This window comes from Pipistrellus kuhlii, unplaced genomic scaffold, assembly GCF_014108245.1.
Source record: "Pipistrellus kuhlii isolate mPipKuh1 unplaced genomic scaffold, mPipKuh1.p scaffold_m20_p_24, whole genome shotgun sequence".
Taxonomy (NCBI): domain Eukaryota; kingdom Metazoa; phylum Chordata; class Mammalia; order Chiroptera; family Vespertilionidae; genus Pipistrellus; species Pipistrellus kuhlii.
Window position 1 is genome coordinate 1,229,725 of NW_023425523.1, and position 17,546 is coordinate 1,247,270.

The following is a 17,546-nucleotide window of genomic DNA, read 5'->3' on the forward strand; positions in this document are numbered from 1 at the left end:
TCCAAAGAGATCTGGGGATTTCTTTCAATGTCCTTTTTGTGTGTTGGGTCTATGGAGAGGAGTATAAAGGTTATGCTGTGGATGCTATTAATATGTAGTTTGTAATTTACACAATTCCATTCTATTTGTTTTTTATCTTCTTATTTTTACTCATCCCGAACATTTCTCAGACAAAGGCCGGCAGGCTTCGCCGGGTGCCCAGGGCGTCCAGGGAGGACTGTGTGCGGAGGCTGCTGGTGGGGACAGCGCCCCCTGGGGTCCTGACAAAGAACCGCTTCTCATGCGCAGCGCTGACCTCCTGGTGAGGACAGAGGGGACCGACCTGCAGAGGGGGGCGCTGTCACACAGCACGGTCACCCGCCCGCTGCTCCCCTCCGTTGATTTCTCTAACGAAGCCCGCGTGCCTGTCTGCACCGGCTGAGCACGGCTGAGCCCATCCTGCCCTGAACCCCTGCCTTGGCCTCCACCCAGGACCGAAATGGCGGCTTTGCTCACTGACTCCGTGCGTGCGGACAGAATGCAGCGTGGTTTTTTGTTTTTTTTTCGGGGGGGGGCGGGGTAACATTTTCTTTCCAAGCTAAAGTAGATGATTTCTAAGGCTTCTGCGGGGAGAATAGAGGATGCACTTAACGTTGATTCTTGGAAGCCCTAATTATACAGCACGTCTCAGCACGAGCTTTGCCAAATTGCAGCTTGGGAACAAAAAAGAATGCTCTTCGTTAGTAATAAATTGTCACCACAAGGATCACGGTGCCAAGCCGAATTCACAGAGAAAGAAAAGGCGACCTTGGGAGCCGAGCAGAGCTGGCCGAGTGCAGGCTGCGGGGTGGCCGGGACGGCTGGGCCGGAGCCTCACAGCGCCATCAGCTCTGCACGCCTGTCCCTGAGCCCCAAGCGGAGCCCGGCCTCCCCTCTCCTCTCTGCAGGCGGAGGCCCGGCCTCCCCTCTCCTCTCTGCAGGCGGAGGCCCGGCCTCCCCTTTCCTCTCTGCAGGCGGAGGCCCGGCCTCCCCTCTCCTCTCTGCAGGCGGAGGCCCGGCCTCCCCTCTCCTCTCTGCCGGCGGAGGCCGGGCCTCCCCTCTCCTCTCTGCAGGCGGAGGCTGGGCCTCCCCTCTCCTCTCTGCAGGCGGAGGCCCGGCCTCCCCTCTCCTCTCTGCCGGCGGAGGCCCGGCCTCCCCTCTCCTCTCTGCAGGCGGAGGCCCGGCCTCCCCTCTCCTCTCTGCAGGCGGAGGCCCGGCCTCCCCTCTCCTCTCTGCAGGCGGAGGCCCGGCCTCCCCTCTCCTCTCTGCAGGCGGAGGCCGGGCTGCCCTCTCCTCTCTGCAGGGGGAGGCCCGGCCTCCTCTCTCCTCTCTGCAGGCGGAGGCCCGGCCTCCCCTCTCCTCTCTGCAGGCGGAGGCCCGGCCTCCTCTCTCCTCTTCCAAAGACGCCGCCCCAGCGCGTTCCTGTGAGCGGCCGGCCTGGCAGGCAGTCGCCGAGGGAGGCGGCTGTGCCAGCCCGTCATTAAAGGTGTGGTGCTCGGTGGCGAACAAGGTGGGAACCGCGGTGCGGGTGATAATTAACGCGAAGAAGGAGGGTCCCCTCTCAGCAGCTCCTGCCTTTGTCCTCGGTGACTCGGAGGCGCTGGGGGCCCCCTCAGCCCGGGGCTGCGTCCGCGCACAGGCCCCCCCCCCCCCCCGGCCCGAGGGGAGCCACTGTGACCCGGTGAAAGGTGGCCTTTCATACGGGAGCGACAATGTCCCCAGTTAGCCCTCAGAACACATCCCCGGGATAACGAGCACATGGAACTGGAGAAGGAACCAGGAACGAGAAAAGCACGCGGAGTTTGCTCAGAAGAGAAGGCGCCAGGGGAGAGAAAACCGTTTCCAGGGAGATGGGCCTCTCCTGCCCGTCTGGCCTCCTCGCCCTGCTTCCTGTCACTTCCTGTGGTTCATCACTGGGCCATTGTCTGGACATCAGACTCCTGCCGGGAGGGAGCTCCAGGCAGACCCCGCTCAGCGCAGTTCCCCGGGGGCGCACGGCCCATCTCAGTGCCACCGAGCGTCCCCGGGCACGTGTGGTCCGCGCTGTTCTCACAGCTTTAGAGGTGACCCTGACCCTCTGCGGGCCGGACGGTCTAGGCATCATGGGCAGGGGCTGGAGAGAACGCCCTTAGAGACAGGAGCAGGGCTGCGACAAGGAGCTGCCAGTTCAAACCACTGTGTAACCTTGGGTTTGTCCCCTGACCTCTGTGTGCCTCGGTCTGCTCATCTGTGAAATGGGGAAATGATCGTACCTGTCTTCTAAGGTTCTCAACAGATTAAAGGAGTGGTTAAGTGTATGAAGCATTTGGACATTGCTTAGTACAGAGTGAATATCGCATACATGTTCAGTTATTATTATTATTACTAGTGACCGGTGCCTGGATTCGTGCACACGGAAAGGGAATCTGGTGCAGGTGAACCAGATTCGGGGCTGTCAGGGCCCTGGCTGAAACCTAACCTACTGGCCGGTGTGTCTGCCCCCCCCCTGGTGGCCACTGTTTGTCATAGCTACTGGCTGAATGGTTGAATGGTCGAATGGTAGCTCAGGCTACCATTATTTTATTGCAGAACGATGTTCTATGTCCTTACATTTTGTCTCAAAGTAAGAGAGGATGTGGAAACACTACTGAGTGTTTTCTAGAAGGAAACAGGACTGGACGGCTTGGGCAGCAGTGGGATATCCAGTCTCTTGTAAGATTTCCTTCTATCAGTTTTTTTTTTTGGGGGGGGGAACATCCACAAATTTCATTCGATTTTAAAATATATATCATTAGAATACATGACATAGTCTTATTTATTATGAACGATGTAAAAAAAAAAAAAGTCTACAACGTACGCACAGACATTGCCTTAAACTTCAATTTACCACCAGCTGATTCAGAGATTCAGAAAGAAAGGGAAGAAGGGAGGGAGAAAGGAAAAGGGGGGAAAGAGAGAGAGAGAGAGAGAGAGAGAGAGAAAGAGAGAGAGAGAGAGGGAGAGAGAGGTGTGTGTATGTGTTCACTTGTGTATTTGTGTACATGGGGGGGAGGGGGAGATGGGAAAGAGAGAACGAGTGAATAACCGAAGAACAACTCCAGCCAGTCACTGAGGAGAAACACTATCTCCAGGGGAAAAGCTACAGGCGATGGAGAATCTGTGAGCCCGGTTTTGCTGTGACATTTGTGCTCGGGACTTTAGAAGTAAAAGGATCACTGACTCGCCTTGTGTGAAGGGCGCTAAAATTATTCGGCAAATTATTTTCCATGAAAACGCAGAGATACACCTTACACGCAGGCCCTGCCTCGGGTTCCCGTTTCCAGTGACGGGCAGCCGCCGCTCCCCAGCGAGGTGCCGCCTTCACACACACCAGCGTGGAGAGGGGAAAGCAGCCAACAGTGCGGCTGTTCCTCCCCCCTCCCCCCTTTCCCCCCTCCCCGCCTCTGCCACCACCTCCTCCCTCTGCAAGGCCCACGCCTCACCGGCCTCGCAGGGCAGCGAGGGCTTTGTGATTCTTGAGCTTTTCTTCCCCTTTTATCTTTCTGTGGATCAGCAAAGCCACAGGCAGATGCTTTAATAAAATACACCATAGGCATTCATATTTATAAGCCTAGGACTGATGTTTAAATAAACATCGGCCGGCCTGACGCCCATCCCTTTGTTTCAGACGTCACGTCGCACTTACGTGGTCCGGGAAGTCGGCCTTGAGCTCCCCGACGCCCTGACACCAGTAGGCGGCCGTCTTCTCGCTGATGAGCTCGATGTTGAGGAAGGAGCTCTGCCCGGGGCCGAAGGAGGGGCCGGCCGTGGTCCCCCGGACGATTCTGGGCGAGACGTTGGTCACGATGTCCTGGTGGGAGACAGTGACACTGAGCCTCCGGCGGACACAGAAAACATGCAATCTCATGCCACGCCCGCGTCCACGGGAGGGTGTTTTACCAAGCCTCCCGCGCACATCCTTAGAGAATTCTAAAATATATTTTATCAGCACTTCAAACAAATCTTTATTGTTGGAAGTGTCACACGTGTCCCTTCCCCCCACTGACATATATTTTAAATAACAGTGGAGCCTTAACTCGTTCCAAATGCAAGAGCAAAATCAGTTATCTGTTAGCTGTATTTAAATGACAGCCTGTGATCAGCAGAGGGACGAGAGAAGAAAAGTAAATTCATTTCTACCGGTGCTGGGCCTACACATTTAAATTTATTTGCAATTAAGTAATAGAAACACGAGGAGTATCATGTGAGAGTATCATCTCAGCCCATTTAATCCAAGTATCTCCAGTGAGATTTTGATTCCCATGAACGGGAGTTCATGTTTACAGAGGGAAAAGCGTGTTCTGAGTAGGCAGTGCTCAGGTAACAGCCACCGAGCACACCCTGGTGCTGCCGGCTCCTCAGCGTGAACACGCCCGAACCTCTAACTGGGTCACCCACCCCAGATCCCACTCCCCAACCCTCTCTGCCCACCCTGAGCCTTCCGAGCACCGTAAGCAGTAAACCGCCCAATTAACCTGCTTGTTAAGTCTAATTAACGACCCACCGCAGCTTCCATCGCTTAACAACAACAAAGGAAACATGCTCGCGCAACCAAAATCCGAAACGAAAAAGAAGAAAACGGTGTCTCCAGCCAACTTCCAATTAAAACCGGTTCTGAGGAAAGGTCACTTACTGAAGGATTTTATCAGAATTAGTCATTTAAGTACCCCTCCTCACCATCTTGTCACTTCTAGGAAGATAACATGAACCCCCATTAGTAGATAGCAATTAAGGTCAATTTACATATTTTAATTAAGAACCACCCCATATAAAACAATTAGCGTAATAGGCATCCTAACTGGATTTCATAACATTTGGACGTTTTTCCAACTAGATAGACAGGAAACCTTAATTAGCATTAATTAGTACTGATCTGCATATGTTTGATAAGGCATACCCTTGCCACAAAAGATTATTTATTCCCGAATCTGCCAAATGCTACAGTTGCCGAGGATAAAAGGACTTTTCTTCCCGCGGCATGATAATTCCTGGCAATTTACATTCACTTTTACATTCGAATTAGTATATTATAACATAGCTGGGATAAATGTTACAATCAGCCTCCTTAAACATGTACATTTTTACTTATAGGAACCCTGCCAGTTAATGTTTTACTAATTAAGCCTTTTCACGGCTATTGTCATTGTGGGCACCGTCCCAGCCTCACTGTGATTTGCTGTTAGGGAGCCTTGTTCCAGGATCTCAGTGGAGTCACTGTGCGGCCCTGTGGGTCAGGATTCTGTCGCTGCAAATGCTGAAATCCACGCTCGGCGCCCCTGCACCCGAGTTCTGCGACCCCGTGCCCCTGCACCCCTGAACTCCTGAGTTCTGCACCCCTGTGCCTCTGTGCCCCTGCACCCCTCTCCCCCCAGGACCTCTGGTGCTGGGAGCTGTGGTCCGAGGAGACCTGTCCAGCTCCCCCTGGAGCTGCCAAGACCTTCCTGCCTCTGGCCCAGAGGCTGGTCTCTCTGACTCTAGGATCTGAACAGGAAGTCTCAGTCCAGATTCAAAGCCTCCTGGAGTCTTGCCTTGTGCAGGCGGTGGGAATCCCTGGCCGTCCCGGGCCCCTAGGGGACGTCTGGATGTCCCCCTACCCCCTCAGGACCATAACCAACTACTGCTGCCTCCGGCCTGTGCCCCGGGCGCGCGGTGTGCGCAGGAGAAAGGTAACATCACCAAACAGAGGACACCGAGGGAAGAGGGCCGCCCAGACTAAGCCTGGTCCCCCTCTGAGCCAAGGGCTCTCCCCCGAGGGCCAGTGAGCTAACACTTTCCCCGGAGGGCGGTCAAGCGAGCAAAGGCTTCTTTGTAAAACTGCGCTCTCCCTCCCCGCACCGCACCTGACACCTAAACCGTCACATCGACCTCGAGAGAGAGCGTCCTCCCTGTGCAGAGTGAAGTTCACCGTCAGTGCTGGGGAGGTTTACTTTTCTGGAATGTGGTGCTGAGCCGTAAATCTCCCGGGATCTCCTGAACCAGGACGGAATGGGGACGAGAAATCCCAGTAAAGCCGAACCACTTTGCCAGAAGAGTCCTCACTCCTCTGTGCGGATTTCTGACAGTGTTTCCCTGAACAGGTCAGTGTTCTCGTTCTTTATCTCAGCAAACAAACAAACAAAACACACAAAAAACAAGCAAGCAAACAAAACCCCCCCCCCCACTACCTTTAATAGTCACACAAACGGCCCGCCCAGTGGTGGCTCAGTGGTTGACTGTCAACCTATAAACCACGAGGTCATGGCTTGATTCCCAGTAGGGGACAGCTGGTCAATGATTCTCTCTCATCATGGATGTTTCTCTCTCTCCCTAGTCTGTCCTCTCTCTCTGAAAGCAATAAAAATGTATATGTAAAAAAAGACACAGGAACCAACTGTCCAAATTACAGATGCCTACTACCGTGTAGAACCTATCAACGACCCATCATAGCAATGTGAAAATGCGGCTTATTCCAAATTCAACCACAGTGTCAAGATTCATGCTCACCCAGCCATAACCCAGCCACAGAAATTTTATCCTTGGCGTTCTTTTCCAATTCAGTCATATGTGCTACCGCACCGCCAAAAACCTTTCCCACTGGCTGGAGGCTTCTTGCAATTTTTAAATTAAGTGCAAGATGAATGAAGACTCGGATACGACCAATTATCCCTGGTTATTTGATTAGAGTTTAGAGTTAGAGCTTCAATAATTGGGCAATAACTTACTGGCGCTTTTGACCTGGGAATACTAGAATTTGGGTTTAATTCTATGAGACGATAATTTGCTTTAATATTCAGTAGCTCAGTCATATTAGCATTGCTTCGGGGAGCTAATGGAACAAACAAACACGTTCCAGAGCCCTTCGAACAGATAAGAGCTCGTTCTCCATAGCAGAGAAGATGGATTACCCAGCTCTTACCCCGGATGCAGGAACCATATTCAGATTTTTGAAAACGGAAGGCCCTCCGTAAGGAGGCCGGCCGGGCGCCGTTCTGCTCCGTGTGACACTGTCACTAATTACGAAACGGGGTGCCCGTGACCTCTGACCTCGAAGTGACTACGGCGATTTCTCAGCATTAGCAAAGAGCTTTGAGTGGTGAACAGACTGACTATATTTGTTTAAGTTCATTCACTTGACCTCTCTTAGCCTGGAAGACTACAGCTGTTTCCATGGTTACCAGTGGATTAAGACAGTCACCATGGTCTCAGCGCACAGAAAAAGGACACTTTGCCGTGATGACTTGCTAAGAGACGAGGAGAAGAAATGGGGTCCAAAAGAGTTGGATGAGAATAAAAAATAAGATGCATCGAGGGAACCATAGCTACTGTATCGGAGCAGATGCGTTTGAGAGAGAGAGATGTTACTGAACGAAAGAGCAAAGTGGGAAAACATACACAGGATATGGTACCTAAAACCGGCAGAGCACTACAACATGTTGGCAGCGGAACGTTCTGTGTGGCTAAGCATAAGCGAGACAATAATTAAAAACAATGTAGGCGCGTGGCTGCCTGTTGGCAGAGGCAGGAGCTGGGAGGAGTGGGGAGGGGGGGGGTCTGTGAGTGACAGGCAGTCTTAGGGCACCTCCTCCCTGAGAGGCTGGAGCACTGAGGGAGGGAGGACTCTGCATGGCGATGTGGGAGCACCGTGCACATCCTCATGAGGGTCTGAGAACGTGTAACGGGCACCCCTGCTTCCCTGCAACTGAGACCCCAGGGATATCTGTTTCCTGTTTAACACCCGAGATTCTCCTGGGAGCTGGTTGGTCTTAACAAGCCCAACCTTTTAATGGCTTGGTTTTCTGAGCTGGAGTTTCAGGGATGACATGCACTGCAGCCTAAGCTGTCGGCGGAGAGCCACCCCTCTCTGCAGACGTGGGACTTCGCTCCACATCATCCGTGACACCGGGGGCCCGTGGCCAGCGATGGCGCAGCGGGCGCCGGGTGAGAGCAAGCTCCCTGGTGACAGTGGCGTGCCGCTGCCCTGGGAACAGCGAGAAGCACACACGCCTGCCCAGTGGCCCGATTCCAGTAACCCCACTGCTAAGGCCTTCCATTTTATTCTCTCATGAACGAAGGATAGTGATATTTGATTACTCTCAAAAATACACTTGATAATGAATGATCTCCTGTGGGCTGTTTTGGAGGGTGAAATGGGGAGGAAGTTTTCCATCCTGGTGTCTTAAAGCAAGACAGGCTGGCCAATAACCTAGGCGCCAGGAGGTCACGGTTCGATTCCTGGTCAGGGCACAGGCCTGGGTTCACAGTGTGGGACGTGCAGTAAGCAATGAGTCCATGACTCTCTCTCATCATTGATGTTTCCGTCTCTCTCCTTTTCCCTTTCTCTCTAAAATAAAAAAAAAATAAAATAAAAAACAGCACCCAAAACCTCGAATGAGTGACCACATCTCTCTATTAGCCCTCAGGGCTGTGAACCTACACATCCACATGGGAAAAGTCGAACAGGCTGTTAGAGCACAGGCTCTCACCGCCATCACCGGACCGGTCCTGGTCCTCACACTCCGGGCCTGCTGCTCCCGCTAAACCGGCCTTCGAGACACCAGCATGACTGTCCCTGGTGCAGCCGGTCCCATTGGAGGTGGGGCCATGCGATAGGGAGAATAATGAAATGATAATCATCATCATCCCTTAAGGCTTGATGTATGTGATAGCAACCGGACTCACTCTGGTTGCGAGAAGGTCAGTGTGAACATTGGGCCTTGCTGGCCGGGCTCCGGCGGGAGTCATTTGTACCCAGAGCTCACGGCAGCTGTGCGTCCGCCCAGATCCGTTTTACAGCAAACAGACGGAGAGCTTTTCCGGGGCCGGTATCAGATGGATTAGAATGGGATTAATCAAGGACAGGCTGATTAAATTATTGGGTTCACTGTTCCGATAAGAGGTTTCAGATACACTCTGCCAAACGGTAATTGACTTAGCGGGCCCTGCCAGCCTGCCCGGAAGATGCGCCTGGGATGGGCATGGAGACGGGGTGCAGGCCCCGGACGGCAGCTGGGAGGGTGTGTGCCGGAGCCGGTCCCCATCCTTCTCAGTCACCCTCAAGCATTAGAGCAGAACGTTCACGGAAAAGAGTAAGAGATTTTAAACGTGATAGAAAACTTGTGTCCACGCTGTGTTGTGCGTCTACATAGCGCCGCCAGTGAAATGGGTGCTAGCCAAGGAAGGGAGCGGAGCATCTAACAGGGGTCCTCAAACTTTTTAAAGTGGGGGCCAGATTACGGTCCCTCAGAGAGCTGGAGGGCCGGACTATATGAACTACTAATTCCTACTGTAACACCTCGGCTGCGCTCACTGCCCAAAAAACCTGGCGGGCCGGATCAGACTCCTCTGCGGGCCGCATGTGGCCCGCGGGCCGTAGTTTAAAGACGCCTGAAAGAATCAGACAAGTGTTTTCCATTCCTGCAAAAAACAGACACCCCAATCTTATGACATAGCACGCTTAGCATTGGGCAGGATGTGGATAAACAGATGCAGAGGATGCACAGCTGTGCCGGGGTCAGAATACAGAAACCTCTGGGAGGTCAGAAATGACGAGGACACGGAGGCCCCCGGGACAAGCCCGCCTGGCAGGGCGCGATGCTCGCCCCTGAGGTGTCTCCAGTCCTGGTGGCCGGGCGCTGGGGCCTCGTGGCTTCAGAGCCTCACAGCGCGAAGCTGGGCGCCGAGCACGGAGGCAGGGCGATCAGCTACCTCCGCGCGGAAGTAGGACCAACTAAAAGGGACGCTCTCCCTGCATTTGGGGCCAGAAAATAACTACCGGGCGTTGGGGACGTGTCCTTCTAGCCTTCGTATCAGATTAAAACAAAACAAAAACAAAACAAAAATGTCTCCCAAGAATTCAACCTTGTGTGAGCCCCAAAACCAGACACCGAAAATTTGGTTGAAAAGTGGCTCCTGGAAACTGGCCCACACGTGTTGATCTCTCAGCTCTCAGGACCCGTGGCAGAGACGTACGATTTGGGAGTTCAGGGCGCAGCGCTTTACCACCCCGAAATACAACTCTGGCATCGGGGTTCTCATTCGCGGCTGTTCTCAAGAAGAGATTTTACTCCCCGGTGACTGCCTGGCCGCTGGGGACAGAGGGCCTGTCCGGGAGCAGTCAAGGGCGGCGGGTGCGGTGCGCGGGGCAGGGCTCGGAGGCCACACGCCTGCTGCATCCGGGTGTTCCGGCGGGCCCGCAGGCCTCTGTGCACCCAACACTTGCTTCCCCACCTCCTCGGGACCTGCCTTCCCCCCGGGGCAGCTCAGACTCCTGCCCCTTCTCCTCCGTTCGGAAAGGCCAGTAGCCCGTGGCCCTCCTGTTCTCATGGAGCCCCCGTCCCTGCAAAATTAAATGTGATTTTTTTCCTCTCCGTTAATCTGTCCCAGGTCAACTCAATTCTTTTTTTAAGAAAACACTTTTATGGATTTTGAGGGAGAGAGGAAGGAGAGGGCTAGAGAGTCAGAAACACCCATGAAAGAGGTGACCGATCGGCTGCCTCCTGCACGCCCCCACCCGGGATGGAGCCCACAGCGCGAAACCATGACTTTCCGGTTCACAGGTTGATGTTTAACAACTGGGCCCCACCGGCTGGGCTCAATTTAATCCTTACACCGGCCAGAGGAACCTGGAAACGTGGCTTCTTTCTTTTTCTTTTTGAATCTCAAGCTCATTTTAAAATCACTTCAGGCAACACGCGCACAGCTTTGGCTACTGACGGCAATCCACCAATACCCTCCGCCTGACGCGGGAAGGCCCAGTAGGAGGGAGGGAGGGGGGAGGTTATGTCGGCTAAGGAAAAACCACTCACTTAGCAAATGGCCTCCCCTAACCCTAGGCAGGCAGCCCGGAGACTGAGTCACGGAAATAACCACGTCCAAGGCCTGTGTCCTCATAATCCGAATCTCCCGACTCCATGCACGGCTTCCTGCCTCAGTGAGGCCTGAGGATGCGCCCGTTATATAATCCCACAAAACACCACTCAGAGAGCGTGCTGTGCCCCGGGCGCTGTAGCCTTGACAAACAATGACTTGATGTCGCATTCAGCGGGCACAAAAGCAATCTCGTCCTGGGTTAAAATTAGCCTCGGAACAGTAAGTGCTCTCAACGCCGGTCGAACGCCAAACTGCCACGCGCACGGCTCTTTTGAGGAAAGGCAGACGGTGAGCTGAAGGACGTTTGAAAACCTTCCTGCTCTGTCCTCCGAAGTTTTCTTTCTTTCTCTTTTATAATTTCATAACGGACACTGTTTTTGCATCATTGGTGATATAACGTGGCTTCATAGATTTTATAAATTGGAATAAAAAATCAAATAAAAACCAACAGGCAAACCAAGGGACTGTGAGTTCCAGACCTCGGACCGTGTTCCCCGCAGCGGGGCTGTGTTAATGGTTAGGGTCACGGTTTTAGGAACTGGTGGGGAGGGAGGACATGGCTGTGGCCCAGTAAGGCAGAGGGTCAGATCTGGGCGTGCGGGCCTTGGTTTGTTGACCTCTGTCCTAGCGTCGGAGACGCCCAAAGACGTGACCTCTGGCCAAATCCTCCCGGTAACAATCGCTCCAGGAACGCACTAGTATCCCCTTCGGACACACTGGGCCCCGCTGAGGTCTCCTCGCCTGGACTCTGTCCTGGAGTGAGGTCACTAGGGGTCTCTAGTTGAGGTGCTGCTACATCAGAAGGTGGAGGTCTTGACCCGGAGGGCGCCATGGACCAGCAGGTAAAAAGTCTCAACGGAGCCCAGAGCTGATGGTGTCCTGGGTGAGTCCTCACCTGGTCAGCATCCTTTCAGTAACCATGCCAGAGGATGCCCGGAGGCAGCCAGACTCATGTCCCTCCCACTCTGTCACTCTGCACAGACCCATCCCAGGCCCTTTTCCCAGCTAAGTGAGCTCGATTTTGAGTCCTTTGGTCCCAACATGTCTTTTTAGTCTCATTTATTTCTGCTTTAATTTTTGTTATTCCCTTCCTTCTACGACCTTTGAGCTTCATTTTCCTTTTCTAGTTTCTTCAGGTGTAAAATTATGTTATTATCTTGGGACGTTTCTTGTGTCTTGTATCTTGAAACAGGTATTTATTGCTATGAACTTCCCTCTTAGAACAGCTTTTACTGCATCCCATAAATTTTAGTGTGACATTTCATTTGTCTCATGTTATTTTATTATTTCTCTTCTGACTTTCTTTAATCCATTGTCTGTTCAGTAACTTGTTGATTAATCTCCACGTATTTGTGAATTTTTCCAGTTTTCTTCAGATACTTAATTTCTAGTTTCACATTATGGTGGTCAGAAGAGATGCTGGATACCAATTCGGTCCATTTAAATTTATTATGATTTGTTTGTGACCTTAACATATGATCTATCCTAGAAAAATGTTCCATGTGCACTTGGGAAGAACATTCTGCTGCTTTTGAATGGAGGAGTCTGTCAATATCTAGGTCCATGGCAGGCTGTTTCCTTATTGAATTTATGTCTGGAGATCTATCCGTGGGGTGGGCGGGTGTCTGAGTGCCCTGCTGGTATTGTATGATTGCCTGGGATTCATTTAGGTCTGTTAATATTTGCTGTTTATATTTAGGTACATAAACATTTACAAATGTTGAACTGATTCCTTTATCCTATGTGCCACTCTTCTCTTCTCTTTTGGTAGAATTTGGAAAATTGTTTTCCATCGGGGAGGCGCCGAATGGATGGGGGAAGGAAGCGGATATGACTGGCTTTACTGCTGACACTAAAAAACGGAACAAAAGGAACTAAATCTCCTCTGCACCATGTAACTGAGAGGCCACAATGAATCTTGCTTCTCTCTCCAAGCTGCCGCCAAAGCCACTTTAAAGTGCCGTCTGTACGGAGTCAGGGAGGCCGCCCTGGGCAGCATGAAGCGCTGGCTGAGGGTCAGACGCACCCGAACAAGAGGCTGGCCTCCCCGTTCCTCAGCCCCGACTCGTCTCCTCACAGCTCTGCCCCTCTCCCTTAGTTTGGTAACGTATACACCAGTGCTATTTCTCAGAGCCGCTGTGAGGATTCAATCGGACTACCTACGTCCTAGTAACACCCACGCTGCTTCAGCCGCAGTATCCGCTGTGGACGTCTCCAGGAGATGGGGGGGCCTCAGCAGGGGGATGTGGTCCTGGGGCTGTGCACCCTCCGATTGAACGTGGGTGTCCCCCACAAGGAGCAGCACCAGATTCTCCAGCAACATCCGTGACACACAGCCCTGGGAGAGCCGTTTCAGAGCCGCTTGCACGGGAGCAGCATTGTGACAGCTCAGGACTGAGGGGGGCTTCCCGTCTGTGTGCGCGCCCGCAGGAGGGCCGCTTCGGAGGCTGCATCTCTCCCTCGGTTCCGGCTGGGAGGGAAGGGCAGGCTCGGTTCCAGGGAGGATCAGCCATTGCTGGGCGGTACCTGCCTTCACAGAACAGGACGCGCTCCCCAGGAGGAAGCTCAGTGCAGCCACATCCCCGGTGACTCCGCAGGGACGGGCTTCAGGACGCCGGGGTCAAACCGTGCTGCCTGCTTGTGACTTCTGAGAAGCTTGTTTCCGCCAGTCGAAGCATGCTGTGAGCATCAGGCCGCCCGCACGGCTCACGCAGCTTAAGTAATCCCGTCACGACCTGCCCTTTCCGGTGGGTGCGGCTGCGGTGGGAGCTCAGAGCCAGTTTAAACCCAATCCCTGCAGCCATGCGCCGTCTGCAGAGCCCAATGGGGGGCGCTGCGTTAACACCCATCCCGGGGCCACACCTTGCTGGCTTGGTCACAATGGTTAGCGCTCCTTTTGACCTTGGGAGTCTGCAATCCCAGCCCCTTTCCTTCCCTTTAAACCGGCCTCTGATGGCTGGCTGGCTGCTCTGTCTCCGCGGCTGTAAGAAGGAAGCAGCTCTCAGCATTGGCAGCAGCTGGAGGGGCTGGAGAGCACTGTGCTGAGCGACATACGCCAGTCAGAGAAAGACAAGGATCACATGGTCTCCCATGTATGAACAACATAGATCCAGAGACATAGAAGCATGGAAGAGACTGACGGATCTCTGAGGGAAGACGGGGGTGGAAGGGGATGGGGAGAGATTACCCAGAGAACCTACATGCTTACATGTGTGACCTGTGGGCACAGACATAGTCTGCGAAGGCCTGGGAGGGGCGGGGGCAGGGTGGAGGGGGGTCAGTGAGGAAACACACACACAGAGAAACAAAGGGAGCATCTCTAATACTTTCAACCATAAAGATAAACTTTTATAAATAAAATGCAACCAGCTTTTGTGCCCCAATGAAGATTGATTTTGCCGGTACCTCACGTCTGCACAGGCCCATAAATCACCGGATCCAGCCGCAGATGTACGCCTCCCGTCCCGGCAGCGATGATCCGCTGCTCATCACCCCGCGGACAATGCAGCCGCGACCCGTCACCGAGCTCAGAAACTCCAGGAGCGGGAAGGCTTTCGAATGCGAACAGGCTTTTGGATACCAAATTACCTTTGAAACCCCCAACCCAGAACTATCGCTAACAAAATCCATGTGAAATACCGCTCCAATATTCTAAAAAATCAATAATTTAAACCACAGGTTGCACATTTCTACTGCCTCCGCGGCGGACTGTCATTTTTCGAAATGAAAATGCTAATGGCACCGGGGGGAACGGCGCTGAGCAGAAGGAACGCGAGAGCGAGCCCTCGGATTGGCCCGGCCTGCTGGTTTGATCTCTCTCCCTCACTCATCTGTGACAGGATGTCTTTTAGGATCAACAACTTCCATTCCAGCCTCTCTAAAAAATGCACGTCTCCGTGCACTTCACACCCTGCTCTCCGGGCACTCAGGGAGTCCGCCCGCGTGCAGAGGCAGCAGCCAGCGCCGCGCTCTCAGCATCACCCCCAGCAGACGCCTGGGAGATGTGCACGGAGAGCGGGCAGGTCCTCCCTGGGGCCCGGAAACGCAGCTGGAGGGCAGCCAGGGAGGCCCGCATTTTCTTTCATCCAGAGGAAACCCTCTCGCTGCTCCTGGGATTGTGTCTAACGTGTAAAAATGTCAGGCCTGAGGGCGTGCGTCTAGGGTCACAGGGGCCCCTGACTTGAATCTGCTCCCCCAACACGGACCCTCGACGTAAAACGCTAGCAAACGCGGTGGACACCGGGCTGGAGTCATTTTTTTAAATCTAAGAACTGGGAGCAGGGACTCATGAAATATAAACATCTTCCTGGAACCAGGACCAGGGAGAGAAAGCCAACGAACAGTGGTTGCCAACAAAGAGTCAAGGAGGACGCCTGGAGCTGTGGGACAGAGGGGAACTCTTGTCCCATAAAATAAGACACCTGGGACCTGGCGAGCTTTATGCCAAGCGAAATAAGCCAGCCAGAGGGAGTGTGCGAAGTTCCAGTCCGAGGAGGCCCACCCGGGGAAGCCAGCGTGGGCCCGGCAGATACCCGGGCACCGTCTGGATTCTCAGCAGACGCTGGGAAGGGCCAAGCTCCACCCAAGAAAGGAGAGGGACAGGGAGGCTCAGAAGGACAGGGGAGCAGGAGACATAGTGCCCTCGTCTTAACAAAGCAGAAACATGTGTCCCCTGCCTGTCTCCCAGCCCCTCCCCTCCTCGCTGCCAGTAAACGCCCGGATGTGGGTATGGACTTCCGTGGTACTTTCTTCCCGCCTTTAGAAGACGTCCTCCTCAGAGCTGACCAGCAGGGCGCGCCCCACTGTCACCTTATTATCACTGACCAGAGGCCTGGTGCACAAATTCATGCACAGGTGGGGTCCAGCCAGCCACCCCAATCTGGCCAAGCTGGCCAGAGGGAGGGTATGCAGGTCAAACTCCCAGTTGAAGGCACAATTTGCATATTAGCCTTTTATTATCTAGGATTAGACACCATTGCCTTCACATTCCAACCTGTGGCATGGGGGACCGTTTGTTCACCATTTGTCACCACACGTTAGCGGGGGAGGGGGACACTTCCTCGTCCTCAGGACTGAGATTTCCTTCCACAGCCGGACCTCGAGGAGTGACTGAGATCCCATGGCGATGCTCTCGGTGTTTGTGCTCAGTGGCTGGCTTTAGATTACAAAAAAAATGTTCTTATTGATTTTTGAGAGAGGAAGGGAGAGGGAGACAGAAACACTGATGAAAAAGAATCATTGAGCTCGGCACTGGCGGCTCACCTGGGAAATACCAGCTTTTTCAGCTCCGGCTGAACCAGGAGGCTCCTCTCCATGTGATAGTCAGATCTACCCAATTTCTTTTTATGCAAACTTTTATCACAATAAGTACCATTTTTATGTTCTCTCTCTCTGAGGAATAAAATGAAAAAAACAAAATCTGAGCAGGTCAAAATGTAGAATATTTGGATTGCAGCCCTGACCTCTGTCTGAGTTTTCTCCCTCAGGAGACGTGTCTTTAAAGAAGCAATTTCAACGCTTAACCTTGTATTCCTTTGCTAAATTCACTTTTCTTCTAGTTTGCATAATTTCCTTATAAATCTTCCAAGACCTTATAACCTAAGTCTCCAAATGAAATGAATATGATTTTGCTTTGTGCTCAAAATAATGGTTTTTTGTTTTTTTTTTTAAATTTCACATCATTTTTATATCGGTGACTTTACATTTTAAAGTATTGCTTTAGAGCAGGTTGAAAAACACTTTGTTAAAATAGTAAATATTTTCATGTGCCATACCTGTATCTCCAAGGTTGATGCCAATTCAAAGGCATTTTAGAGAGTGCACAATGTGTATTTCTCTCTTGCTGGTTAAAAACATACAGTATTTACATAAATTCAAATTCTCCTTGGAAAACAGTGGGAACAAAAAATACATATGCCTGTCTTACCACATTCAGACACACATTTTATTTGCTTGGAGAGCAGGGGAAAAAAAAAATGCTGTAATTTAATTAAGGCCTTCTTTAACGTTCCATAGAAACCTAGCTTTGAGATGCTTAGAATTTCCCTTTGCTTTATTATGTGCAAGTGCAAATCCAGGTTCACGTGACCCGTGCCTTTTGCTTCCACTAAAGCCAAATGTCTTCTCCAAGGTCTCTCTTCCAATCCGCAGACAGCGCCGGGCCGCGGCACAGCGGTACAGCATGGCCACCCGCTGCAGGTGTCTGAGAAGCGTGCTGGGCGTGTGCCGCCTTCACTGCGGGCACCTGTGCTCTCCAAGGGGCTCGTCTGGCCCACTTACGGGGTGAATTTCATGTGTGCCTGTCAGCCACAGACAGCGCTTGGCTGCCGAGGACAGACTCCCGATCCTATTCTGTCTCAAGGCCTCGGATCTTGCCGGTAGTCATCACACATACTTGCATCCATTCAGAAATGAGTGAGTCAGGTACTGAAATATTCTGTGCTTACAATTTACACCATTAAAAACAAAAGCTGGCTGCGCGGTACATTCCATATATGATGAAATGAAAATTCTCTTGTTGCAAAGAAACTTTCTTTTTGTCTTTAAAGTATTATCCAAACTCAAACTGTAATACCTAGATCATAAAAGGCTGTGGCTGTGATGCTGTAACGGCATCATGACCTGACAACCGGTCAGCAGGCGGTGCAAAGAGGGGGGAGGGC

At 52.5% G+C, this 17,546-nt stretch overlaps 1 protein-coding gene across 2 annotated transcripts in view; it reads right to left on the reverse strand.

Annotated features, from left to right (window-relative positions):
* Positions 1-17,546, reverse strand: part of DPYD (dihydropyrimidine dehydrogenase) — a 319,614-nt gene that overhangs the window by 86,962 nt on the left and 215,106 nt on the right. For both annotated transcript variants that reach the window (XM_045586822.1, XM_036452548.2), the window contains exon 14: positions 3,683-3,847. In XM_045586822.1, coding sequence (XP_045442778.1) covers positions 3,683-3,847 — 165 coding nt within the window. The remainder of the gene's footprint in view (positions 1-3,682; positions 3,848-17,546) is intronic.